Below are 27,401 nucleotides of genomic sequence, written 5' to 3' on the forward strand. Positions count from 1 at the left end.
TCTCTAGGACCCATACCAGCCAGAATCTTCTGAATCTGTGCCCTAAGCAAGCCTGGCCTTTGAATCAGGAAACCATCTGAATGTGTTGTCATAGAGCATCATTTTACCACAGGGCCTCCAGGTCTCTACGAAGCAGAAGGTGTCTCCATGGGACTTGTTTGAGGGTCAGAAGAACCCAGCTCCTCTGTCCTGGGCCTGGTTCGGGACTGTCCGAGTGGACCGGAAAGTGATCAAGTATGAAGAGCAGCATCACCTCCTTTTGTATCACACACACCCCATGCCCAAGCCCCGAAGTTACTACCTCGAGCCACTGCCCCTGCCTCCCGAGGAGGAAGAGGAAGAGCCCACATCTCCAGTCTCTCAGGAACCAGAAAGGAAATCAGCCGAGCTGTCAGATCAGGGAAAAACCGCAACAGATGAAGAGAAGAAAACAAAGGGAAGGAAGCGCAAGACGAAGTCAAGCTCAAGAGTTGATGTAAGTAGGGGAAGTGAAGAGAACCTTGGCTCAGTAGCATTTAGGATGAGATTTACCAGTGCCCAAATTATATCCCCAGAAACATTACTAAGAGCAATGTAAGCTTTGTTACGACAGGTGTCCTGACAACTTTCTGTAGTAATTAACTGAATGGCACACACAATGCCTTCTCATGACAGGATTAAAGCCTTTGATTTTTTTCTTCTTCTATTTTAATAACTTTGTTTCATTTTAGGCTTCTATTGTGAATAGTATTTAGTTAACATTTTAGTACCTGATAATTTTCTCAGGTCTGAAAATTTAATTTTTTTTGAATTAGAAAATCTTCTCGCATGTTTTTAGTACGTCTAAAATATTTATTGTATTTTGAGTGGCTGATATCTGTAGTACGTTAACATAAAAAGCTCTATTTGTTTTCCCCTTTAAATGTTACATCTGACATATCCAATATGATGTTCCTTAGATTTCATATTTTACCATTCCATCTTTCCCTTCTCTATGTTCTACTTCTTTACCATATTTTCAAACTTTATAAAAGATAAAATAAACTTAATTTGTACTTCTTGCTTCTCTATTAGTATTCCCTACCTGTAACAATGTTTTCTTTAAAACAACAGAAATCTACTTGATGGTAATTTAGAAATAATTATAAGACTTGAGAAGTAATGCTTAAAATATCTTTTCATCTAAATTCACCAGGAAAATACTTGAGACAGAATTTGAGACATTTTTCTATAAAGTTCAAGAGTGTTCTTGCTGCACAGTGGAAGAAATATTCACAATGTAGTTCAGACATTCATGAGTAATTGTTACTGCTCACCTATATTAGGACCAAAACATATCTTTTCCTAGCTGGTAGCTTGGTGATTAACATTGTTCTAGAAATGACCACCATCACGTTTGGATGCCCCTTGAACGTCAGTGCCCTCTTCATTCAGTCTTCCTACTAGTATTTCTTTATCTTGAAGAGATGTTCAATAGGGTCCAGACTGACACTCCTAAAATCTAGGGTGTCCTAGCCTGTCACTCCACATGGAAGGGTTTTTGTTCTTTTCAAATGTAAAAGCCCTGAAATCTTTCTCATTCCCCAGAGGATCCCCTCTTCCTGTACTGCTTCTGCAGCTACCTTTTTCCAGTGGGATATATTCATTGGTAAAGTTGCAGGGGACTGAGATTTCGCTTCTCCTTCACCCTCTGGGGCTATAGAAGGAGGGAAGGTGAGGGAATGGAGACATTCAGGTATGCTCTTTAGCCACTTTGCAGCTGCCATAAGGAGGATGCACAGAGTGAGGGGTTGTCTTCTTTATTGTGCTGTCTTGAAAATTGCAAGTGAGATACCACCTAGGCCAGGCCGGGGGATGATTCTGAAGCATTGTGGGCCTTTCTGGCATAATTCTCCTCCAGACCCCCAGGGTATCAGGAAGGCTGCCTAAGATAAAATGATCAGGAGACTTAGTAACTAAAGGTGGTGCTCTTTCAGCTGAGGGTGTTGTTCAATATTGGTATTCTGAATGCACTTTTAGTATTTTAAAAATGGCGTTCAGAAGAGATCCTCTTCTGTCTCTGCCCACTGCAAGCCAAGTAGTTTTTAAATCAAGGAAAAGCTTAACTTGAATGAATGTTTTGCAGGGAATATATTGACACTGTTGCCTTCCATCTTCCCCTTTATAAAAACAGCCTTGTACACTGGGATAGGAGGCATCTCAAATAACTTAACAGGAAGAATGTGCATTAATTAGATGTGTGGTGTGTTGTATTGGGTAACTTTTTTTTTAACTTTATGTTAAAGGAATATCCACAGAGCAACATATACCAAGTGCCTCCTAATTACTCACCCATCTCCTCCCAAATGATGCACCATCCACAGTCCACATTGTGGGGTTACAACCTCGTGGGCCAGCCCCAGCAGCCCGGCTTTTTCCTGCAGAACCAATCTCTCACTCCAGGTATGTGACAAGAGAGCACAGTTAGATGACTTGAGGGGTTAGATCACTCCTCAAGGGAACAGCTTGAGGTTCTCTTTGCTTTTAACCTGAAACCTCCACAAAACTTGGAAATTTCAAGAACTGAGTACGTAGTTGACATTTGTGTAATTCTCACCACTCAAAATACTTTTGTTTTTCTTTTTCTAAAATAAGGTTAAAATTGCAGGTGAATACACTGATTTTGGAATTTTCATCCAGTGTTAGAGACAAATTAGCCAGTGCAGTGATTAACATCTAAGCTTGAAGATGTAAAGTTGATAAAGGTTTTATGTTGTGAAATTTGTGTATATTTTTATCAGATATAATTCTTATTTGTGTTTTAAAATATTAATATTTCAGTGTCTTTTATTTTCTTATGTTGTGAATTTTAAATTGTTTATATCATGAAGCAGCTTAGAAACGTTGTTCAGCAAGATGATTTAGATATTAACAAGGAAAGCTACCATAGTAAATGTTCCTGATTTTAGTATTGCTTTGGTTCAAGCCCAAGTATTAATAGATTGCACATCTCAGATGAAGATTTTCTAAATAAAACATCTCTTAATTAGAAATGAATTTAACTTTCTATATGAAAAATTGCATGTTTTAGCATATCTAAATTATTTGAAATTTCAGTCTGCATTGTGTTAGGATTTGCCATTTTAACCAATAATTATTTTTCATATTTCATGTTATATTGTGATTTTTATTGTAAATTGAGTATGACATTTTGAGGCCTAGGGAAGAAAATGTTTGATTCTTGTCTTATAGCAGAGGAAAATACATATTTTTGTCCTCTAAATTAGTGGTTAAAAGAACTGGGCTGAGAGTTAGAGTTTTAGGTTCAAATCTGGCTTTTCCACTCTCTTGATATGTAATCTTGTCCAAGTCTTAACTTCTCTGTGCTTCATTCTCGTCATCTGTAAAATGGATGTGCTAATATCTACTGTAATAGGATAGAGGATTTTGGTATTCATTCAACAAAATATTTAGCTTCATAATATACTGGACCCTGTTTTGGGTGCTGGGATATTGCAATGAACACAATGGATAAGATGCTTATTATTTTTTAAAGGGTGAAATAAAGTTTTTGTTACATATACACACATGTATTTGTAAAATTTAAAGTAAATTAAAAAAAAAATGTATAGCCCTTAGAAGATAGCCTGACACAGCAGACATGTTCAGTAAATGATCTTAACATATTCTCACCTCAGGGCATTTGCACTTACTGGTCCCTTTGCCTCCAGTGGTCTCTCTCAGATGTCTGTGTGGTTTACTGCCTGTCTCCACTGGGTTTGGTCAGAGATCACTCTCCCAGTGAGGCCTCCACTCATAGCTCCATTTTAAATTGTCAACCACACCCCTTCCCTGTACTCTCTGTTTCCCTGCCCTTTTTTCTGTTCCTCCAAAGTATCAGCACTTGGGTTTTACCTTAATCTCTTACTGGCTTATTATGTTCATGCACCAGAATGTAAACTCTGTGAAGACAGATATTTTTTCTGCTATGTTCACTACATTATCCCCAGAACTTACAGCAGCATCTGGCTTATAATAGGCTCTTAAAAATAGATTGTTGAGTGAATTAGTGTAGACTACAAAGAGCAAACTGGACCTAATAATACATGTGGAAAATAACACAATTGTCCTCTTTTTTGACTTTCTCTTTTTAGTTCCAAGATCCATGTGAATTTTTAGCCATTTAAAACTTTGTAGATATTGAAGTTTCTTCATTGATATTGAAACACAGACCATTCATGAATTGAAGGTTAACGACTATGTAAAAGTGGGGCCTCTTCCCTTGGAATACTATAAAAAGGTGTTTATAAGTTGAGGAATTTTAGGTGTTAGATGACATGTAAGGAAAATTTTTTTAATAAAATGAGAATTTTATATGAATAAATTAATAGATTTTCATTCAAAATTAGTCTTATAAAGTTGTGGAAGAATATGTACAGTGTGATTCCATTCATATACAGTTTAAACGTAAAACAATCCCTCACCACCACAAACATACACATAAATGTCTTACCAATCTCTTTCTCATGTATACACACCAGCATGATGAAGTTATGAGGAAATATGTGAGAATAATAAACACCAAATTAAGAATAGCATTTGGTAAGAGAAGGTGAGGAAAGTAATTAGGTAGGGTCCAGCCACATTTATAATATTTTATTTCTTTAGTTGTTTATAGGTACAAGATTATGGAAGAGTTAGGAAATGTTTTTAAAAAGTAGACTATAGTTTAATCTTTAAAAAGAATTTCCCTTTTCTATAAATGAGTCTATTAAGGTTTTATGTATTAATATAGCTCCAATTCTTGCTTCAACAATAGTTACCCTCCCGTATGTTATTCAGATTCTAAATATTCTTCAAATGCCACTGGATCATATTGTTGATTGAGGTACTGAGTCTTTAAAAGAATGTGGGTTTAAGATATTTGTTTCTACCATACAGCTTGCTTTTCAGAAAAGATAAAACATCTTTTGTGGAGTATTTATATAGAGGGTTTTTCCTTTATATACATCAAACACTATTTGTGGTGAATGAAGGATGGGCATTTACTTGTGAAGCTAGCAAATGTTGAAAAATTTTCGCTAATTCTTAAAGCCATATGACAAATTATATATGTAAATATGTTAAGGATTTCCTTTGGTTTCTTAGGTATAAATATAATTGGTTCTTGCTTATTTGATTTTTAGCCTTCAATAAAAGATATGTTTTGTCTTTAGAATCATGGTAATTAAAGTTTCCAAGCATCTTAAGTTTGTAAAGTATTTTCATGCCTACTACACAACAGGCATTTTCATTTTGCCATGGTAAAGAAGCTTAAATAATATGAGCTTCAGATTTGTTTAAAATTACAAAACAATGTCTGTACCTGGCTTAGGATACTTGGTAAAATACACCTCAAAGGCAATGTTTTATACAAGTAATATGTTCCTGAGGGCCTTGCATAATTCAAAAACCCACATAATTCTGAAATTATGCCAGCAACTCTGTATTTCATGCATTTCAGTTTATCAACTAAAGTGTGACCTCCATGAAGTCAAGTTAAAATAATTCACTCCTACATCACCTTCCTCATCTTTTAGAAATCATGCAAGTCTTAAGCAAAGCTTTAATATTTGCAATGGATGGGACAGTACACTATTTTCCGTTTTGCTCATAAAGTGAGGCTTAGAAGATGAAATTTGTGTGTTTTGATAAAATAAGGAAGACCTGTTGCATTAATGTACTTAGAAAGCCCTTCCTTCTGTTTGCTCTTATAGGTGGCTCCAGATTGGACCCTACGGGCTCCTTTGTCCCAACTAATACCAAACAAGCTCTGTCGAACATGCTGCAGCGGCGCTCGGGCGCCATGATGCAGCCACCCTCCCTTCATGCAATCACGTCCCAGCAGCAGTTGATACAGATGAAGCTTCTGCAGCAGCATCAGCAACAGCGGCTTCTCAGGCAAGCCCAGACTCGGCCTTTCCAACAGGTTTGTCCAGACCCAGCAATGGAGTCCTCTGCATTTCGTTATGTCCTCTAACTAGGGATGAGTTTGGGGGTATGTGGCATATTCTTCTCATGTGCATATACCTGTCCACTTGTGTGAGTGCAGGTATAGCTCTCTTATTCGCATTTATAAATATGTCTCCTCCATTGTATCTTACTGCTATCATTGATCAGATGAGAACTTGAAATGTCTTAGGTTTATTAAAAGTATGCCTCAAAACTAAAAGAAGAGCTAATGACTTTCTGGTCAATTAGAAGAAGTAGGCCTTTTGTTCTTGAGGTCACCTTGTCTGAAAGCTCATTCCCCATTTTAATTGCTTCTATATTCTGTACTCCATTTAGCTCCACTTTCATGTGTTATTTTTAGATTTGTCACTTTGAGGTTGTGTCTGTAAAGCCCTGATGTTTCTTAGGTTTTCTCTAACAGTGCCCTGCCTTTACTCTTTGTTTTTAGTGTATATTTAATAAGGTCTATAGCAGACAATGAATAAATTACAAACAACAGTCAGTATCTGTATACATCAAATTTAATTCTTGATTTATATTTCTACTTTTATGTCCTGTAACCCAATTTTCCTTTTAGAAGGTAGTGATTATGTTCAAAACGTTGGTGAAAGTTGTACGAAACAGTATAGACTCATGAAACCTATGAATCTATACAAATGCATTAAAATATTGAGTGAGGTAAGATTGGGATTTCTTTTTCTAGTTTCTGTATACTCTTTTTGTATTTTCCAACTTTTCTAAAATGGGCATGCACTATTTTCATAATAATGGCCAACACTAATAGAGCACTTACAACATGCCAAAACATTTCTAAGCACTTTAAATGTTAGATCCCAGAACAATGATAATTAAGAGTTAGGTACCCTCGTGATCCTGAAATGGAAGTAGCCAATCTACAAGTGCATCCTACTCTAAGAAAAATCACAAAACTTTCAAAGTAGCAAGAAATTTAAATGCTTTTAAAAATATCCTTTCTCTTTGGATAACTTTTTAGGCATATCTCCATCGTATAACTTATGACATTTGTGCATTTGGACTTCTTAGGATTTGGCTGGGTGGAGGTGGGGAGCTTAGTCATTCATTCTTAAAAAGTCGTTCTTTTTAACCTAAATTATAGGAAGGGCAAGAGGGAAGAAACTAGTTGAACTGCATGAGGATACAAACAACAATTACTACATGCTTGTTTCTCCCTGATCTTAGTGATTTCTTTCACTCCCTGGGTGTCAGATAAGATGGGCCTAAGCTGCTGCTTGCACATAAATGATGAGAATTTAATACAAATATTAAAAATCATTTATTTTTGCTTAAATAAGTTTGGAGCCATTTAAAACCTCATTGGGATGTTAGCTGTTCTTAGGAATGAGCAAAAATAGTTATATCATTGCTTCAAATTCTTTTCAAGATAAATAAAAAGTTCACTAGAAGTTGAGAAACCATCCCACTAGAATGAATTCACCTCCCTTTTAAAGTAATAAAGCCAAAGTAAAATTTGCCTTTTTATTTATTTTTTCCTATCTACCTTTTTCCCCACAAGATAAAATTTTTCTTACTTATAGCTCACTTTCAAACTGTTACTGCTAAATTCAGCTTTGCACTGGGGAAAAAGCCCCCTGGGCCATATAGGTATATATGCCTGTCCTCAAAAGGTTCAGTTCCTGATACAAGACATAACAGTTTTACCTAAAATAAAATTTTCAAAAGGAATTTAATAGAATAATCTATGTGTAAGCAAAGATATCCTTGCATATTTAACTTTTAAGGTCAGAAATGCTTTCTTCAAATAATAAAAGCTCAGCCAGATGTGGTGGCTTATTCCTGTAATCCTAGCACTCTGGGAATCTGAGGCAGGAGTTGAGGTTAAGAGTTCAAGATCAGCCTGAGCAAGAGGAAGACCCCCATCTCTACTAAAAGTAGAAAAAAATTAGCCGGGTGTGGTAGCCTGTGCCTGTAGTCCCAGCTGCTTGGGAGGCTGAGGCAGGAGGATCACTTGTGCCTGCACTTAGGAGCTTCTGAGGAAATGTTAGCACCTTTCCTCTCACCTAATAGATCATGTATGAGCTATTTTTTTTTTTTTACTTTTTTTTTCTTTTAGTGATTCTAGAGATATGGAGTGAACTACTAATATACCTGGAATCTAGCTAAACATGGTGTTGTAGCAAAAAGAAATTTTCCTTATGATAGTCCTTCAAAATCTAGAATAAAGGCAGAATTATATGGAATATAAGTGATATTGATGAATTGTTTTAATATATAATTCTGGGTACAGTTAGTTGCTTTTCCATTAAGTATAGATCATTTCATGAGAGGAAATGATAGAGAAACATTTCTATTAATTTTTACAGGAATGTTTTCTGAGGTTAAATACCACCACATGGTCTGAATTTCTGTAGCTACATAAAGACTAGTAATGTCATTTTTTTTTTTCTTTTTTAAGTTTTTAGCTTCTGGTAGAGAAAAGTAAATAGATACAATTTTCTTCCATATCCTAGTAGTTTTCTTATTCCAGAAGTCCATTATCTTAAATGTAACAAACATGTTCAAAAATTTCCATTTATCTTAATCTTCCAAACTGATGTTGGAATTTTGGCAGATGCTTTTACAGCCTGATTTAGTTTCCCCAGGCTTTGTATGTGCTTCCTAGGCCAGTTGTTCAGTAACCCATTAGTAAGGCATTGGGTCTTTCTTATAATATTTTGTATCATCTTTTCATCTACTAAGCACACAGTAGAAATCTGTGAGATATTTATTAAATGAATGCAAGATTTGAGCAGTTATTTCCAGAAGCATAGAGCTTCTTAGTAGCCTTAACCCTCAGCAATCTGATTTTTATCCTCATACTTATCTCATAGCTGTTCCTCTGAGTGCTTCCAGAAACTGACCCCTGCAGTGACCTTTCATGTGTCAGTTATGAAAACCAAGATGCGAGAGGGGAGACATAAATTCCTGAATTCTAGACAGACCTGAGACCTTCAGGAGTCCCCTTATCCACTTCCAGTCTAATGGAGAGAAGCTGACATATGTAGAAACCATCTAGCTTTAGATGACACACAAAGAAAACTAGAATACTATTATAAAATTACCCTCTAGTTCCATTGCAGAGATGGTATTTTTTTCAGAAAATGTTAAATTGTTTTACTGTGTAGGAAACAGATGCTAAGTAGTGTGGATATTAAGTATTTTTAATCAGATTATTTGATGTAATGATTATTATGATTGGGTGTATTTTCCCTACAGTGTTAGTGCACATGGACATGGATAAAGATTTTGGCAAGGAAAGCTGTTTTCATTCTTCTTGGTTATAGTCTTCATCCAGGAAAGTACACTGGTTCTCACTTACCCTCAGGGCATATATTCCAAGACCCCCAGTGGATGCTTGAAACCATGGATAGTGGTGAACCGTATGTGTGTGTGTGTATATATACAAAATTCCATAACAAAATTCCATGACTGACTGAAGCTCACATACCATCTCTGCAATGGAACTAGAGGGTAATTTTATAATAGTATTCTAGTTTTCTTTGAGTGTCATCTAAAGCTAGATGGTTTCTACATATGTCAGCTTCTCTCCATTAGATTGGAAGTGGATAAGGGGACTCTTGAAGGTCTCAGGTCTGTCTAGAATTCAGGAATTTATGTCTCCCCTCTCGCATCTTGGTTTTCATAACTGACACATGAAAGGTCACATGTATATATATATTTATATATATATACACACACACACACCCCATGTTTTTTTCCTGTACATAGGTACCTGTGATAAAGTTGAATTTATAAATTAGGCACAGGGAGAGATTAACAATAACTAATAATAAAATAGGAGAATTACAACAATATACTGCAACAAAAGTTATGTGAATGTGGTCTCTCTCTTAAAATCTCTTACTATACTGTACTCACCTATTTTCGGACTGCAGTTGACCACAGGTCGCTGGAACTGTGGGAGGCAAAGCCACAGATAAGGGGAAACTACTGTAAAAAATGATCCATTTCCATTTTTTACTCAGTGTCCCTTATTTAGATGAGACTCAATGTAGTGGTTACGCTACCTCTTTGTGCCTCAGCCTCATCTATAAAATGGTGAGGTTGCAATACCATTCTCACTTTGTAGGGTGGTTGTGAAGTTAATGACTCAATGCAGGTAACAGCGCTTAGAGCAGGGGCTGGCCCATAGTAAGTGCTCAAAACATGTTAGCTGCCGTACTCATTGTTACTGTTTTATTAGTATAATTTTTATGTTTTTATTTCAAAAGAAATTTCTATCATAAAAATCTTTATTTTCTTAAATATGTTAAACATTTAAAAAGAATAAAAGCATGTTGGATGCTTTACTTGCATAATCACATTAATTGTCCCTAATATGATTGGTTTAATACTCATTTGTTTGGTGGCCACTAGTAGAACTGATACTAAAAGGGAATGTTGATTAGTTTTCCCAACAGTCATTCTGGTTTCTCAGAGTGGTATGTTCTCACTGTATAAATTCTGTGAAACAAACTTCAGAGGGGATTATTCTAATCTCAGTGTTAAAAGTATCATAAATGAAATGTATATTTTATTTTCCACATAATATGTTAGAACTATCATAAAATATACAGTGTTGGTTATAATAATGCAAAATGCTGTTTGAATTGTTTTCCAGTCATATACTTAGTATTTTTCTTCTGACAAGAGGAACTTCCTTCCCCACCTCCTACCATACCAATCATCTGGGGAAGGAACTTTCTGAAGGAATCTTAAGTTTTGACCCAGGAAAGGAACTTTATTTTTTATGCCTTGATTTATGGTGTTGGTTTATCCTGATTTCTCCCTTTCAATGTACAAAATCATTTTGTCTTTCTTTGTAATAATCGACGCCAGTTTACTTTAAGAATCCAAAGAAAGATAGACAAAAGATATGTTTACCTTGATTGAGTTGAATTTGGAAAAAAGCAATTGGTTATAGGCCACAGATAATGATCATAAGGACTTTTCATGACAGAAAAGAGGAAGATTTCTGACAGAGGACAGAAGTGATGTGCCCAGTTATAGCTAGTACAGGTAGTAACTTGTTAGATCAGCTATAAGCCATGGAGCAGGTCTCAGCATTTGTGTATCCACATGAAGGAATTAGGTAATTTAAGGAAGGAAGGATGACTGAGTCAGAGCCTTCCAGAGTTGTTAGCTCCTTGGCAAGAGTGAATCTATGACTTCCTGAAAGCATGCCTCTTGGATTTGATGCGGTCCGTTGAAGTTGAGCAACTGCCCGTTCTCTGGTGATTAATCCCTTTCCTTAGTGATATGGTATCACCTTGGAATATCTGTTTGTTTTCGTTCTCCCTCCCACTCAATCTTTAGTGGTGTATTTCAAACATACAGACAAGAATAGAAAATAATAAAATAATCACTAATGTACTTATCAAGCTTTAATAAATAATAATGTTCTACCATATTTGCTCCAGATCGTTTTTAAAAAGTCAAACATTACAGATATGGATGAGTCCCCTTGATCTCCTCTCATTTTCCTCCCTTCCTCCAAAGAGGTAACAACTGCCATGAATTTAGTGTTTTTCTTTCTTTTGAATGTTTTTATACTTTCACTACATATTTTTGCAGCCATTGGCATAAGTATTATACAGTATTACTTTATAGGTTTGAAACTGTATATAAATGATCTCACATGTGTTGTATTGTTTTGCAGCTTTTTGGAGAGCTAATTTTCAAATTATGTACACTTTGTTTCACATAGTTTTATTCATTCATTTGTCCTGTTGGATGCTGTTCTATTATGAATATTAACATATATTCATTTTCCTGTTGATGGTCATTTAAGTTATTTCCAATTCTTTTTTTTTTTTACTGTTAATAATGCTGCAGTAAACATTGCTGTACATTTCTTCTGCACATATGGAAAGCTTTAGGGTATTTACCTGAAAGCGGAATTGTGGATTTGATTTCCAAAGTGGTGGTGATTCCTCTTAGAATAGTAAATGAGCATTTTCCTTTCTTCTTGATCTCACCGACCCTTGATATTGTCAGACCTTATTTTTCTCAGTCAGAGCAGGTAAGATGGTGTTGTATTGTGACATTTTAATTTGCATTTTGCTGATTAACTGTGACTTTAGGCATCTTTAATAACTTTAATGGCTGTTCAGGTTTTCACTTAGGAAATTTCCTGATCATATACATTGAGAATGTTTCAAATTATATTCTTATTTGTTAAAGGTAGGCAAAAGAAACAAATCTTGAATATTGATAATTATTTCTAATGCATTTGCTCAGAGGGTGTAAATTACATATAATATGTATCAATGACAAAAATGAACTTAGAAGGAGATAACCACTTAATAAATATGTCCTAAACCTTATCACTTTATTCCTTGGGTGGAAAACATGTCCAGGGAAGTGGGTGCTTTGCTTATTACTTAATATCTGGTATATCTCTGTTTGTTTGAATGATTAGGAAGGTGCTGATTTCACATGCTGTAATTATTAGGCAAATATAATGAGCTAGGAGATAGTGTATGCAGCTTGTTTTCATGAGAGATGGCAGTTTGAGTGGAGGGGTGAGGAAATGAATCGCTAATATGAGGGTGGTGTTGGGTCTAAAGACCAATGTACAGATGCAATGAATTATGTACCTATACCTAAAATGGTAAAAATAGATATTATTTGTTTGGGGAATTCCTCCAATACTTTGTAATCCATAATATAGTGAAATACTTTGTCTATTACTGTTGAAAATCTTTTGCTTCATGTCTACCTCAAGAATTCATCTGAGGGAAATTTTTGACACCTCAGTAATATATCCCTTTGAATCTGATTATAAAAATGATTAGAAGAGGAGATCATTTAGCTGAGAAACTGCAATTTTCCTGAAGCATTCAGTTGCTAACAGTTTTCCTGTTATTGTGTAAACAATGGTGGTGCTATAAATATTTGTTGTCTACCATGGTTGATTGAATGTGTGGTTAGCTTGATGCTCTATTTTCACTTGCATTTACTGGGGATAGAGCTATCTAATTATGTCCTACAACAATATATGATCTACTGACTTGTTCACTTAATGTCTTGTCTGTTTAATGTGACCCAGATGTCCTGAGCTCTCTCACTGGCTCTAGGACTGAGAAGGTCTCTGGCCCCCTGTTTCTCACACAGGGGTTCCATCATCCTGTAGTTCAGCAAGTATCTGTGTCTGATATCTCCCCTACTTCTTTTATGTCACTGTTTAACCTCCAGGTTGTGCTATTCTGTTCTATGAATATTGCCATATTATTTATCAATGTCCCAGTCTGTAGTGAGGTCATTTGGCACATGAATTAATAAAATGCCTGTAGGGTCTGGGTTTTCAAGTCTTGACTCTGAAACATTGTTTTAAAATGAAATATTTCGTATGTATTTTGGCTACCCACATCATTAGGCTAAAAAATCTTATCTGTATTGTCTGCCATTTTCTTGCTGTCCCCTTTCTGTAGGACTTCTGTAACTCTGCTGTCTCCCTTCTGGAAGACTTTGACAACATAATGGTAACACCCCTGCTGTCATTCCTTTTTCTTTCATTTATTTTTTTTAAATAAACTTTTATAGCATTGCCCTTTGAACATCAAAATGAGAAGCAGGTTTTTCTTCTATAGCTGGTAGTAATTTCAATCTTCATTTCACTGTTACTCACTTGGTTTATGTTTGAGACTCTAACACAGAATCATGAATGCATTGACCATGTTGTTCAATTTAATGGAATTTATTTCTGAAAGTTCCTCCTTTGATCGCCTCATGATTTTCATCACATATGTATGGTATAGAAACCAATAGACGTTCATGGCCTGGGCTTGGGAGCATAGACCAGTTCGTGCACCTTCATCTCAGTCCCAGTTTTGAACCTGTCTATTCCTGAGCTCTTGCTTCTCTTTGTGGTAATTGATATCATTAGTAGAGGAACGCATGGCATGCTGATTCATAGGCCAATGCAAGATAATGAAAACTGGTTATGAAACATACCCTCTCATCACATCCCACTCACTGGCTATTCCCAAATTTTCAACAAAACGCATCATCTCTGTTTTCTTTCCGGTATGGAGAAGATTTTTTTTTTTTGAGCATAGGTCTTGTGCATGCATGTCGTGAGACTTCACCTTTCCTGCTTTGCCTGGACTAGCTAAGAATGCATGTTTTGCATTAAATTATTTATAGGTTTCTGTATCAGTTAGCCAACCCACAACATAAACCCAAGAAGCATTAGAATAAAAAAGAGCACACATCTCAGATGTGAATGTAAGTTAACTTGTTTCACTGCCAATTAAATGGGTAACATTATCTATACACTGGTGAAAATATCCTTAACTGCATATTCAGACTTTGAAAATATTTAGGCTAAGTACTTGTTATAAAGACAATTTCTCTGAAAGCTATTTTAGCAAAGGAAAGTTTGGAAATTTTTTGGAAGAGGCTCAATTTGTCTTGACACTTTATAGTATACAGAAAGCAGATGAGGATTTTATTTGTTTAAAAACAAATTAAACTTTATCAAATTTAAAAATATTTTTGGAGATAGCTTATGTTGCTGTAGGTCATTTATTTAGACGGTAGTATAATTCAGATAAAAAACAATTTGTATCAATCATTGGCTTTACTTTTTTTAAAAAGGTATTTTTATAGACAAATGTTTTGTTGACAAATATTTAAAGTCAAAAGAAGATTATGTGATTTCTATAGCAATTTAAATTAACTGAAATGTGTATCTTTGCTGTTCTCTTTATCATTCTTATTTTTTTAATATTCTTCCATATTTTTAGGAAATTATGAATATATACTCAACCAATTATTATATTCATCATTTATGGACATATTAATATGGTAAAGTTTCATTACTGTATGAGATGTGTTTATTTTAGAATGAATCAGCATATTCTAGCAGTTAATGTTACTGTAATTTGTTACCAAACAAGTTATACTTGAAGTGAAAACTTTATAAAAGTATCAAGCATAACTAGTCAATAGAACCTCCTATAATTATAGAATTTTATCTGTATCTATTGTCTGCAATCAAAATAGACCAGTATGTTTTGATGACGATAACTTCTGATTCACAGTATGTGTTGTTTTAGCTTTGGGCACCTTTAGTCAGTAACTTCCAAACTAGGAGCCATAAATAAAACCCTTTCTGCTAGGTGACTCATAAAATATTACCCACTGGTTTTCATTATGTACCTTTTTTATTTTTCCCCAGATCAGTATTTTCAGAAAGTGTCACAAAATCTGGCTGTTGTTTTTCTGGGTACAACTTGTCTCTCTATTGAAACCCTTAAACACTATTGAAAAGCTACTAAATAAGGATTTGAATAAAATCATTACTAATAAATTGAAAGGATAGGAAACTTTTGATCCTGAAATGCTGCTGATTATAATCCTTACTGATTGCTGATAACTAGTCCTTCTTTAGAAAGAGATCTTGGAGAACAGTATAAGACCCAGAAGAATGAAAATTATGTTTGAGGATGATTTATCAAAAATTTTAAACTCATCAGCTGCATTAATTTCACATTATGCAAAGGGCCTTTGAGTCAACATCTCTTTGACCTCAGATACTTTGTCTGTCTAATTAAAAATACAGCAGTGAGAAAGAATTATTCTTACAAAGGCTAGGAAGATAGGTCTGTTTTGAACAGCACAGCTTCTTTAGAAGTTTTTAGAAAATGGAAATTTTAGAAATTTACTGAAGAATAAATCAATAAGTTACTAAATAAACTATATTTATTATTATATTTATGTTTTGTTTGTAGAGGCAAGCCCAAAGCAAAGTATAAAACAAAGTAAAGAGACCATGTGTAGGAATTTACTTCAGGTAGCAATGTAGAGGTGGGCTTATATAATTATTAAAATGTCCCAGTTAACCGTAGGTCATTCCGTTAGCACACACAAGTCCGGTATCTGAGCCACGGAAGCTCGAGCAGGGGCACATGTCTTACATTCTCTCCTAGTGATGTGCGTAAAGTCACCTGGCTCATGGCTAGACACAAATATGCCATCAAAAACCATCTTCCTAGCCTGTCCTTTCCATGCATAAAAGTACAAAGTTAATGTTGCCTCTGATTGTTTCAGTTAAGTGGAATAAATAAAGAGGGAAAAATTGAGTTACTCTGCGGATACTAATGCTGGCAGAAAGAAGAAATCATTAGAATGATAGATGCTAAACATTAAAGTTGAGTTTTTAAAACAAAATATGGTGCTAAAACCTAGAAGGCAATTGCAAAGCACTTGGTAATATAACTTATGCTGAAATATAAATCCCAATTTACCATTGGATCTCTTGGTCAACAAATAAACTAAATTCAATCTTACGTTTTTCTCAACAGATATTTACTGAACACTTAACTGTGTGCTAGACACTGTGCTAGGAACTGATTAAAAATAAAATAAAGCTTAAAACGTTTTCAGAAACTAACAGATAACTAAAGTGACCATATGGGCTGATAGGCCAGGCAGGGTCTCACTGTGCCCTCCTGTCCTGGCCTATCCCACGTTAGATGATACATTGTATATGGATCTATTCTTTGTTGAATGCAGCCAAACCAATGCCCACCATTAAAATTTTTTACTAATTCTCAGTCTTTAGTTTCCTCCTATTCCTATATGGAGGTCCTCATTTAACATTTGTAAAATATTTCAAGTTAATAAAGAACTTTTGAATTTATTCTTTCCTCAATAAGTTGAACTATTTCTACAAATTGAAAAAATGTGTTCTTGACATTATTCTGGGAAAAACAAAGAAAAATAGGAATTTATTTTAGTCTGGCAGGAGAGATTAGGATATTTTTCTTTCAGGACAATATGATGATAAATCTATGCATAGAGAACTTGGGAATGCTAGCTAACTAGGGGTGTTTATTATTTTCTCAGGGAGAATGTTGCATATCTGAATTATTTCCTGTGGTGCTTAAGTAGTATGTTGGGAAAATCTGGGGAGAGAACATAATGTGGTCACATATAAGTAGTTCACCTTTGAATATAAATGGTTGACATGAATTTCAGATTGTCAAAACTGCATTTTAATTTCTTCATCCCTTTTCTCTGGTTCTTTTAAAATTATAGTACCTTTTTCTGAATTTAGTTTTGTGATTTTTTTAAAAATGTAGCATAATAGTTTTAATTTATATTTCTTGTATCCCCATGATATCAACTAATGTATTGCCCCGTAACTCAGATATATACATTCTTAGTATTCTAGTTCTGCCTACCCCATGTAAGTCATAGTGCATTTCCTAAGGTTCTTCAATAAGCAAAGGAAGAGCAAAGAGAATACATCTGTTTTAAGCATCTGTACGTAGCTGTCACATATAGATCATATCCTGTCTCCCTCAAAGCTAAAAGAGGGCATGGGTTATAAACTATGAATTGATCCCAAGATTCTAACTCATATAAATAGTTCATTTTTTGTTTATTCTATAAAAATGATAATACATATATATTTGTCTCCACAAAGAAGCACAGCCATATGTTTCAGTATGATGCTAATGTCAACAGTACTGATTCAAGGAGTGGTATTTAAAGATCTGGTTGATTTGATGATTTCTTTGCCTAGTGTTTGGAGAATCAAGAACCATTTGTATACTTTGGGGAAAATAGTTTTAGGCTCCCAATAGCCATACTGCCATGGTATGGGTTCTCATGGAGTTTGGGCTGTTTTTCTTACACCCAAGCAAATGGAGATACAGTTGTATTTAGCAGATTAATGAACTAAAGACTGAGAGTATCTTCATGGTACCTTATTCTGTAAACTTAGATTCTTATTGAAGCTCTTATGTACAGATGTCATAGTAGGCACACTCAGAAATTTGTGTTTCATCCATGTATGTATAGATAGTCACCTTAGGAGAGGCTGAAGTTTCATAAATGTCCCCAGGTGATTTTATATGGGGATCAGAGAAAGGATTTAACCATCTGGTATATACATGTGGTTTCAATATCTCATTAACAAGTCTTAATAGAGATTCTCCTTTTGGTTTCTTACGGGGTGATCTTAAGGGGTTATATGTCCTTAAAGAATAAGTACCAAATGAGTATTTAAATATTTTCATCCTAAGTAATATCACATATGGAGGCATCTCATTATAACAGAAAGGAGCCCTGGGCTTTGGAGTCAGACTCAGTGTGGTTTAGATCATGGCTCTGCCAGGGCTGGCGGGGTGAGCTTGCTAAGTTGCTTAAGCTCATTGAGCCTGGTTTTCCTATCTAAAGAACATGGGAATGATGCTCCTTTCCTGTAGAGTTTTTGTGAGAAAATGGGAATAAGAATGGGAAGCCCAGTCCCTTGGCATACAATGAAGTCTTAATATTTATTTTTCTCCCTTTTAAGCTAAATGTTTATCCCTTTCTGCGTGCTAGAAATATCTATACTACTTTCCAAGCACATTAAAAATAGTTTTATGGGCCGGGCGCGGTGGCTCACACCTGTAATCCTAGCACTCTGGGAGGCCGAGGTGGGTGGATCGCTCAAGGTCAGGAGTTCGAGACCAGCCTGAGCAAGAGTGAGACCCCGTCTCTACTAAAAATAGAAAGAAATTATCTGGCCAACTAAAAATATATATAGAAAAAATTAGCCGGGCATGGTGGCGCATGCCTGTAGTCCCAGCTACTGGGGAGGCTGAGCCAGTAGGATCGCTTAAGCCCAGGAGTTTGAGGTTGCTGTGAGCTAGGCTGACGCCACGGCACTCACTCTAGCCAGCGCAACAAAGTGACACTCTGTCTCACAAAAAAAAATAAATAAAAAAAATAAAAAAAAAATAAAAATAGTTTTATGTAACTGTAGTACTTTTTAAATGATGACTTCTATTATAAGACAATAGTAAAATAATCCTACAATAAACCTCATTCTTTATATTTAGTAAGTCCTAAAAAAAAAAAAAACAGTGATTGTTAGGAAGCTAGGCCTCTTTCTGTAATCATTACTGCCAGGTTCCATGAAATAATGTCTGCTACCAAAATATAAAACACATATACAGTTGCACTTATGAGTTTATTTTCCTAAGGGCAAGACATGTATTAAATTAAGACTGGTAAACAGATGTTAATTGGTTTTATTTTGCATTATAGTTGGTTAGCATTACATTTGCTATTAACTTATAAATTTTTATTGACTATATTCTAATTGATTTTTAAGGTCATAGAAGGTACTAAATTTATCCCTTGAATACCTGACTAAATAAGAAAGTTTCAGGTCACTGTGAAGAAACTTCATTAAAGAATCATAAAATTTTTATATTCTATTTGTCTGTACCACATATTCTCTTCCCTTTATGGGCACTGGGCGGTGCAGCCCTGTGGGTCCAGATTTCACACTTAGAAATTCAGACTCTAGAGTCGCGTTTGTACCCTAGAATGCACTGGAAAGCCATCTTAGAGCCTGTCTGCTGAGCAGACTGTTGATTACTTAGGTTTGCATTGATGTCTGTATTATGATTGGGAACATCTGTGGTCTTTGAAAGAAAGAAGTTCAACAGTCTATACACACACAGGAAATTGGTGAGAAATAGCATTTAATACAGCTTGAAAATCTGTGAGTTCTATATTCATGTAATGAGATTTGATGTCATGGGTTATCTGGTTATTAACCAAAAGCTTACATCAAGCCTTTGCTGTTATGATCAGAAGTTCGCCTCGGCTTTGTTTTCCAGGGCCAGCCGGGGGACCAGGCTGCTCTCTTTGCTGCACAAGCACGGCCCTCCCCTCAGCTCCCTCAGTATCCAGGGCTGCAGCAAGCACAGGTACCCACATTTGCTTCATAGGTGCTCAAGGGATTTGTAATGCTATTTGAAGAGAAAAACTAAGTAAATAGAATATCAACTCCCTGTGGGGTCTACAACTTAGTTACTTCTATGACTTAAAGTTTATAATTGACATTTGTAAAAAGCATTATCATTAGTGAATTGATGGGCATTTGGATTGATTCCACAGCTTTGCAATTTTGAATTGTATTGCAATAAACATTCAAGTACAGGTGTCTTTTTGATAAAATGATGGGCACATTTATAGCTCTGACTCAAGTCACGTATCAAAAATATCTGTACACCCTTAATATTTTGAAATTTAAAAAAAGTTTATCTTATCAAATCAAGCTCTGTTCCAACTGATCTAACTAATGAATGGAGATAATGCTAATCATAATAAAGATAATACTAAATTATTTTTTAAAAAGCATTATCAGTGATTATTTATCAAGTCTCAGGGTTGATTAAGGTACATAAAACATTTAAGGAAATTCTTGAATTAAATACACAAATAAATTCGAACTTTTGTATAATGATGATAGTAGATACCGAAATGCTTAACAATTCCGGAATTACTTGTTTTGTGTTACGTATAAGGATGTAGTTTACCATTGAAATTGTCATAGTCAAAGATAGCTTTGATATGAGGAATTATGGGAGAGTAAGATAATGGGCCTTGGAATCAGACCTCAGCACCATTCCTGACAACTTACTGGCTGTGTGACATTGTCCAAGTTACTCTGAACTTTGGTTTCCTTCTCTGTCAAATAAAAATGAAGGGCATGAGGATTTAAGACAACCTATGGAACTAGCATAACACCCAATACACAGTAGATGCTCAACAAATGATACATTTGCCTTGATATAATGTGAATCTTGAGCTGTTTTTCTAATAATTTTATTATTTCTTCATTCATACACTCATGCCTTATCCCTCTCATAATTAGGAGCCCAGGGGTGTTGGCAGTATTGCTAGCTGGGGCTGGCAGTTCATTCTCTGTCCACAACTGAAAGGAAAGCCAAGATTGGCCTACACAGGCACTGAGCCCTTTCGCCTGAATCCATTCATGCTGCCTGCGGGCAATGCATTCTACATTTCTCTGTCTTCCAAGTCAGAGGCATTAAACTACCTTAACATGTGGTGCTCTGAGGATTTTAAGAGCAGTGTTCTACTTTAATCAGCATTCTGTCCTATAGATTGTACCTAGTGATCCAAGAGAACCTCAGGTTTTTCAAGGTTTAAGAAATAGGTGCTTGTATATTAATATTGAATAAGGAAATTAAGCATTCACTTTATTGGTAGAGTGCTGAAATGGGCTCTGGTCTGACCAGTACTAGAGTATATTGAACAGTCACCAACACCAACAACAGTACCCTTCCTGATTAAGTTATTGTTGGGTGTGGTTTTTTTGGCGTGGGTGGGGGTGGGGAGGGAGGATTGTTAGTTTTTTTGCAACTGGTTAGTTACTACAAGCGTATTCATGAGACACAGAAGTATAGTCACATATTTGGAAAATGTACTCTATTATTTTAATTTAGATTGAGCATGGGTAGTTTTTCTGACTAATTTTGGAAATGATATTCATGATACTTGGAATCTGTTGAACATTGATATCATCCATCCCTTGAAGGTATAGATGCTTGCCTGATTATTTCTATACAGAAACATGCTCTTTTTTTCAAAGTAAGCAGCTGATCTTAAAAGCCAGTTTAACCAAATGAAGATTGTTTTTTTTTTTTTTTTTCATTAAAATTTCTGGTGAATCATTATACAACCTGTTCAGTCTATGGCTTTTCTGGCTGGACCCCCTGCCTGCAAAGTAGTCTTCCTCGAAGTTTGAGTCATGAGAGTTTTTGAAAACAGTGAATTTCAGGGAGGTCCTTATGGGATTTTGCCCCATGTATCTTAGTGATAGGAAAGATGGGTGGGAAATGGAAACATTGACTTTTCCTTTCTGCCTACCTGCAGACCATGCCCCAGGGCTATACGATGTATGGAACCCAGATGCCTTTGCAGCAGACGCCGCAGCAGCAGGCTGGCAGTGTGGTCCTGTCTCCCAGCTATAATTCCAGAGCCTACTCGGCCGCACATTCCAACCCTACGCTCATGGAAAGACTCAGACAGATCCAGCAGCAGCCCAGTGGCTATGTTCAGCAGCAGGCCTCGCCATACCTGCAGCCCTTGGCTGGCTCTCAGAGGTGATACATGTAGAAATAATGATGGTAATAGTAAAAGTTGACATTCTTGGGTTTGTCATGCTTCCTCTAGGGCATGACACTTTATTATTGTTTTCATGAGCTTGCATATTTGCATTCTGTCATCTCATTTTTAGTAACATCCAGATAGAGATTCAAAATAAGGAATGCCCCATCTTGTTTGTTTCATTGAAGGCTCCTATAGTTTTGACTCACATCTTTCATGGCATAGGCATAGTAGTTTTAGATGACACCACTATGTTCTAGTGTTCTTTTTTTTTTTCTAAGAGTAAAAACCCTTGTTGATTACTGTTAGCAATGTCTTACTAGAATTTGTTGATCAGAACCGTAAAACTTATGATTGCAATACTAATTGTGCATTGTGCACGTAAGAGTTTTGTCATAACTTAGTTTCTAATTTTTCCACCTGAGGGATAGTTGTCAAAACAAGATCATGATAGACTCTGCAGTTCTTATTTTAATCAGAACCCTTAGGTATAGGATATAATTGCGCTGTCCATTATTGTGGCTGCCAACTACACGTGGCAATTTAAATTTAGACTAATTAAAATTAAATTAAGAATTTAGCTTCTCAGTCACACTAGTCACATTTCAAGTGTTCAGTAGCCAAATGTGGTCAGCAGGGCCAGCTTTGAGGGTGTGGGACCTGTGCAGTCACACACGGCACTGTGTTTAGAAGGGCCCCGTGTTTTAAAAAGCCCCATGTTTACTTTAATGCTCTGTAATTTCCCTCTTGAAACTCTTACTAATTTTTGATTAGGGAGCCATGCATTTTTATTTGGCCCTGAAACACCAAAATTATGTAGCTGGTCCTGGTGGCTAGTAGCTATCTTACTGGACAGTGTAGATAGAAAACATTACAATCATCATAAAAAGTGCTAATGGATAGCATTGCCTAGAAGAATTAAGTTTCATGTAAAATTGTGCACTGTAGTGGACAGCCTAGCTCCTCGGTGTTACCATCAATGGGGGCACATCAGCTCCAAGTAATCACTCTTTGGAAAGTTGGCAAAGTTGATGATAGCACATTTGGGAAAATAAATTAATTTGGAAAACATGCATTGTATTTACTATTTCTGTAATAAGTGGCACCATAGCAGAACTCAAGAACTTCAGAGCCAAAAGTGCTGGGTTCAAATCCCACCTGTGCCATTTGCTATTTGAGTAACCTTGGCGAGTTTCTTCTCTAGCTCTGTTTTCCCATTTTTAAAGTGAGGATAATAAGACTACTGACTTCAAAAGGCTCCTGAGGGAAGTAAGTGAAATAACACATTTCAGACCGTTAGCACAGTGCCTGCTCCAAAGTAAATGCTCAATTAATGTCACTTACTATTAAAAATAATTAAATTTTTTGTGGTATATGTATACCATGGAGTACTACTCAGCTATAAGAAACAATGGCAATATAGCATCTCTTATGTTTTCCTGGATAGAGCTGGAACCCATTCTACTAAGTGAAGTATCCCAAGAATGGAAAAACAAGCACCACACGTACTCGCCATCAAATTGGTTTCACTGATCATCACCTAGGAGCACGTTTAGGAATAACATTAATCGGGTGTCAGGCAGATGGGGGCGGGGAGGGGATGGGTGTATACATACATAATGAGTACGATGCGCATCGTCTAGGGGATGGACACACTTGAAGCTCTGACTCAGCGTGGGGGGGGGCAAGGGCAATATACGTAACCTAAACTTTTGTACCCCCATAATATGCTGAAATTTAAAAAAAAAGTAATTTATACATGATTGCAGTTTTACCTTAAGTAGTGTGCTTGCTGTCCTTTTTCAGGTGGTCACATCTATTATTTTAACCATTGGCTTTTAATCTATTTGAATTGTGCAAGGGATTATTGAACACTTATTGTTTCTTTGTGAATATGTGTAATATACTAGTTGGCACTGATTAAAAATTTGACATTATACGTGGGCCTGAAAACATGTTGCATTATCCTTTGCCAGACTGAACCATCAGGCTCTACAGCAGAGCCCTCTGGTAGGTGCAGGAATTGATGCTGTGCTGACTTCTGCACATCCAAACCTTCCCTCGGTGCCCCTTCCTCAGGACCCAATGAGGCCCAGACAGCCACAAGTTCGACAGCAGCAAAGACTCCTCCAGGTATGAAGCAGGGAGATGAAGGCAATGCCATCACCCTTCAGATGGTGCAAATATGCAGCAGTTACAAGACATGAAAGACACTTTAGTCTTTAATTGCCAAATTCCAAGGAGCCATGTGTATTGGACATTAGGAGCTAAACTGGTATGATTTAGTTCCGACTTGGCAAGAGTTTTCCTTTTGCTGTGCATCTACCTTGTCATGGGCAGGAGACTGCATTTTGCAGTGTCCTTCCCATTTCACAAAGGTTTTGGGGGGTAGATGGATGCCTTTATTTTAATAGTGTAAGCCTCAGCTTATCCACTCTGTGTTTAACTAAGGGCCATGCAATTTGAATGCAAAGTTTCACATATGTGGGGGAAAATAATTGAGCTATCCAGAGCTTTCATCAGATGCCTAGGGAGTTCTGCTGTCCAAAAAAGTTTAATACCTCTGGTTTGATTAGGCTGTGCAATTGGAGGAACATAGAATGTTTCAAAGGGATATTTAATCTGGTCTCTGTTAGAATCCAGAGAACTATCATTCACTTATTGATATTTGACACATTGTTGCTTCTAATTTCCTTTTTAAAATATATAGGCCATTATGTTTACCTGTGCCATTTGTCTTTATTATTAACCAGCTCGTCCTGTCTTATTGGTTTGGAGATCCTTAATGAGACTGTAGAGTGTGCTCTAATCATATCAGCAATCCTACTTGAGATGTACTTTTATTTTATGTACTACTAAAAAAAAAAAAAACACCAAAGATGGGGAGCCTCATAGAGCTGGAGTGCCCAAGGGGTATACTCTTGGTGTGAGGTCAATAAGAAATAAACCCACTATGCAGAAAGAACAGCAAAGGAGCTTGCATGTCTCAACCTTGCAACTAGATGGAGGGGAGAAAAAAATATCTCCCCTGAGAATTTGAGCTACAGGCTCTGTGGGTTTGAGGTCTGAATTCAGATCCACAAAATTCTGGTTGGTAGTACCCCCAGGTGACAGGCAGAAGCCAACAGAAATCCTCAATAGAACCGGGTTTCACAATTATAAGATGCCATTAATCATAAGATCATTAGTTGCATACTAATTTTTGACCTGTTAAAATGTAAAAAATAAAACAAAAAGCATAACAAAATTGACAGCATATGGTAACTGGTTTGGGGGAGTGTGGCCTACAGATGGCCAGTCCTAAACACTGCATAGATGTTATCTCCAAGATGATAAAAACCTTCAAATCCTCAATTTGGTTGTGCAAATAATTGTAATACCTACCTCTCAAATGTGTAATGAGGGTTTATAATCCTCATAAGGATTATATAATCCATATGAGAAAATTCAAGTAATGCACTAGTTTGATCAGTTACTATTAATATTATTAATATTCACAGTGATACTTTCTTAAATCATTATTTTTTTCTCCAAATTCTGAGGATATGTTTCAGAATCTTTTAGGACTGATAATTTATATTTTACTCTGTCTTAAAATGTCTCATTTCCAAATCACTGAAGAAAGTTACTACATTATTTACTTGTCACTTCCTGTCTTACATTGGTATTTTTCAGGGCTGTAAATATGGAAAACCTTTTCTTATTGAGTAATATATACTTTTTATCCCAATTACCATAGTATGTCCTTCTGGTAATTTTTTTCATCATCAACACATTCCCTAGAGATACAGAAAAGTGATTTGCTTCTGCATCTGGATTACACTTACTCCTTTTTTTGGTGATTAGCTACCCCCAAAAGGAAAAAGTTAATAACTGTGAAGTTGGGTTAATTTTTCTTGACAGAGTTCCCAGAGAGCCAAATGGAAAGCCAATTGCTTCATATTGCAATCACTGTGTTTTGGGCCCAACTTGCGTTGTTTATGTAAAGAGTGACCCTGCCCAGACCTCTGCTGGGATTCAGTATCCTTGAGCATTGTCACGTTGTGAGAAATGCCATATGGCAATAGCTATTTATTACTTTGCTCTGAAGAAGACAGATAACTTGGGGGATAGTAAGCAAACCAAGCAGGAAAAATGCACAGGGTGAAAAAAAGTCTAGGCTATCATCATCAGGATGAAGTTGTTTGGGTGAAAGAAACTTTAAAGGTCATTGAGATGAAACAACTAATAATATTTTCCTCTCCTTTCTGTCCCACGTGGTTGATGTCTAGTCTGTGTTTCTTCTGTGACTTGGAGGCATTTTCTAAGAGCTTTGTATTTGAGCCAATCCTGTCACTGACACGATTCCTGATTTTATGCTGGTAATTTATGCCAAAACTTCTGATGGTAGCTAGTCTACATCTGCCTTTAAAAAAAAATCTCACATACAAGAATTCTTCCAGATGTCACAGGGAATGAAAATATAACCAAGTCCTTGTCTAACCTAGTAGTATAAAATAGGATAAAACATGTGGAAAGGCAACTGACATGAAAGGAGGTAAAACTGTATGCACAAAGGATAGCCCCCAACAGAGTAAAGTGATACAAACAATGAAGACTTACGGCCGAAGGAGGAGATCCTTGGGGTTGGGGTGGTCCAAGAAGCCTTCATGGAGGAGCAGCTTTAGGCCTTGCCCTTGAAGGATGAATGAGGTTTGGCAAGGTAAAGATGTATGAGGCAGGTGTATATTATTTTTGCTGGAACAGAATAATTAGATGAAAGGTATGTGAGGGAAGGATACTCAGAAATGATGTTACCCCCCTTCCTTTTAAGTGTATAATCCTTTTTCTTTCCTTCCAGATGCAGCAGCCCCAGCAGCCCCCCCAGCCCCAGCAGTCCTCACAGCCCCAGAGTCAGACCCTTGGTCTCCAAGCAATGCAGCCCCAGCAGCCTTTGGTAAGGCCTGTTGTTTTGGAACCAGATATGTGGGTTTCTTCTTTAAAGGCAGGTTGCATTCTTCACATTCGTTGAGATGGTGAAGAATGGAAATCGCCACACCATAGCAGTTTCCCTAGAACTTTATCAGGGTTTTGTTATTCTTATAGTTGGTACATTTGTTTTCACACAAAGGTACAAATAAATATTTGAGGTTCAGTAGGTTATTACTATTTTTCCTCTTCAGATTTTTTAAACTATTCCATGGACTAAAATTTTTTTCAGACATTTTGATGCCTTGTTGAGGCATTAAGTTTTTTTCCTAACCAATGTTAAAGTGATGATTTACTATATGTATTTAGAAGATTATCTTACTGTACTTTGATTTTTACTATAATCTCAAAAACTGTGGGAGTGCTTTCTAAAATATTATCTTTACTAAGGTGAAAGAAACTGTTTTTTCTGCCAGTTAGCATTTGCTGCAAGAATTTTCATGTAACTCATAATCGTACAGTTCACTTCTCTAGCTCCATAAATCAAATTTGGAAATCTCACATGCATAGCATCAAAGTTTTCTAAACCTCAGTAATTCACA

The 27,401-nt window shown here is 36.2% G+C and overlaps 1 protein-coding gene across 1 annotated transcript in view; it reads left to right on the top strand.

Moving 5' to 3' along the window:
* Positions 1-27,401, top strand: part of MED12L (mediator complex subunit 12L) — a 313,159-nt gene that overhangs the window by 269,526 nt on the left and 16,232 nt on the right. Inside the window, exons 36-42 of the mRNA XM_045539482.1 lie at positions 113-475; positions 2,265-2,421; positions 5,715-5,926; positions 19,596-19,685; positions 21,658-21,887; positions 23,868-24,024; positions 26,732-26,827. Of these exons, the coding sequence (XP_045395438.1) occupies positions 113-475; positions 2,265-2,421; positions 5,715-5,926; positions 19,596-19,685; positions 21,658-21,887; positions 23,868-24,024; positions 26,732-26,827 (1,305 nt within the window). The remainder of the gene's footprint in view (positions 1-112; positions 476-2,264; positions 2,422-5,714; positions 5,927-19,595; positions 19,686-21,657; positions 21,888-23,867; positions 24,025-26,731; positions 26,828-27,401) is intronic.

This window comes from Lemur catta, chromosome 1, assembly GCF_020740605.2.
Source record: "Lemur catta isolate mLemCat1 chromosome 1, mLemCat1.pri, whole genome shotgun sequence".
Taxonomy (NCBI): Eukaryota; Metazoa; Chordata; class Mammalia; order Primates; family Lemuridae; genus Lemur; species Lemur catta.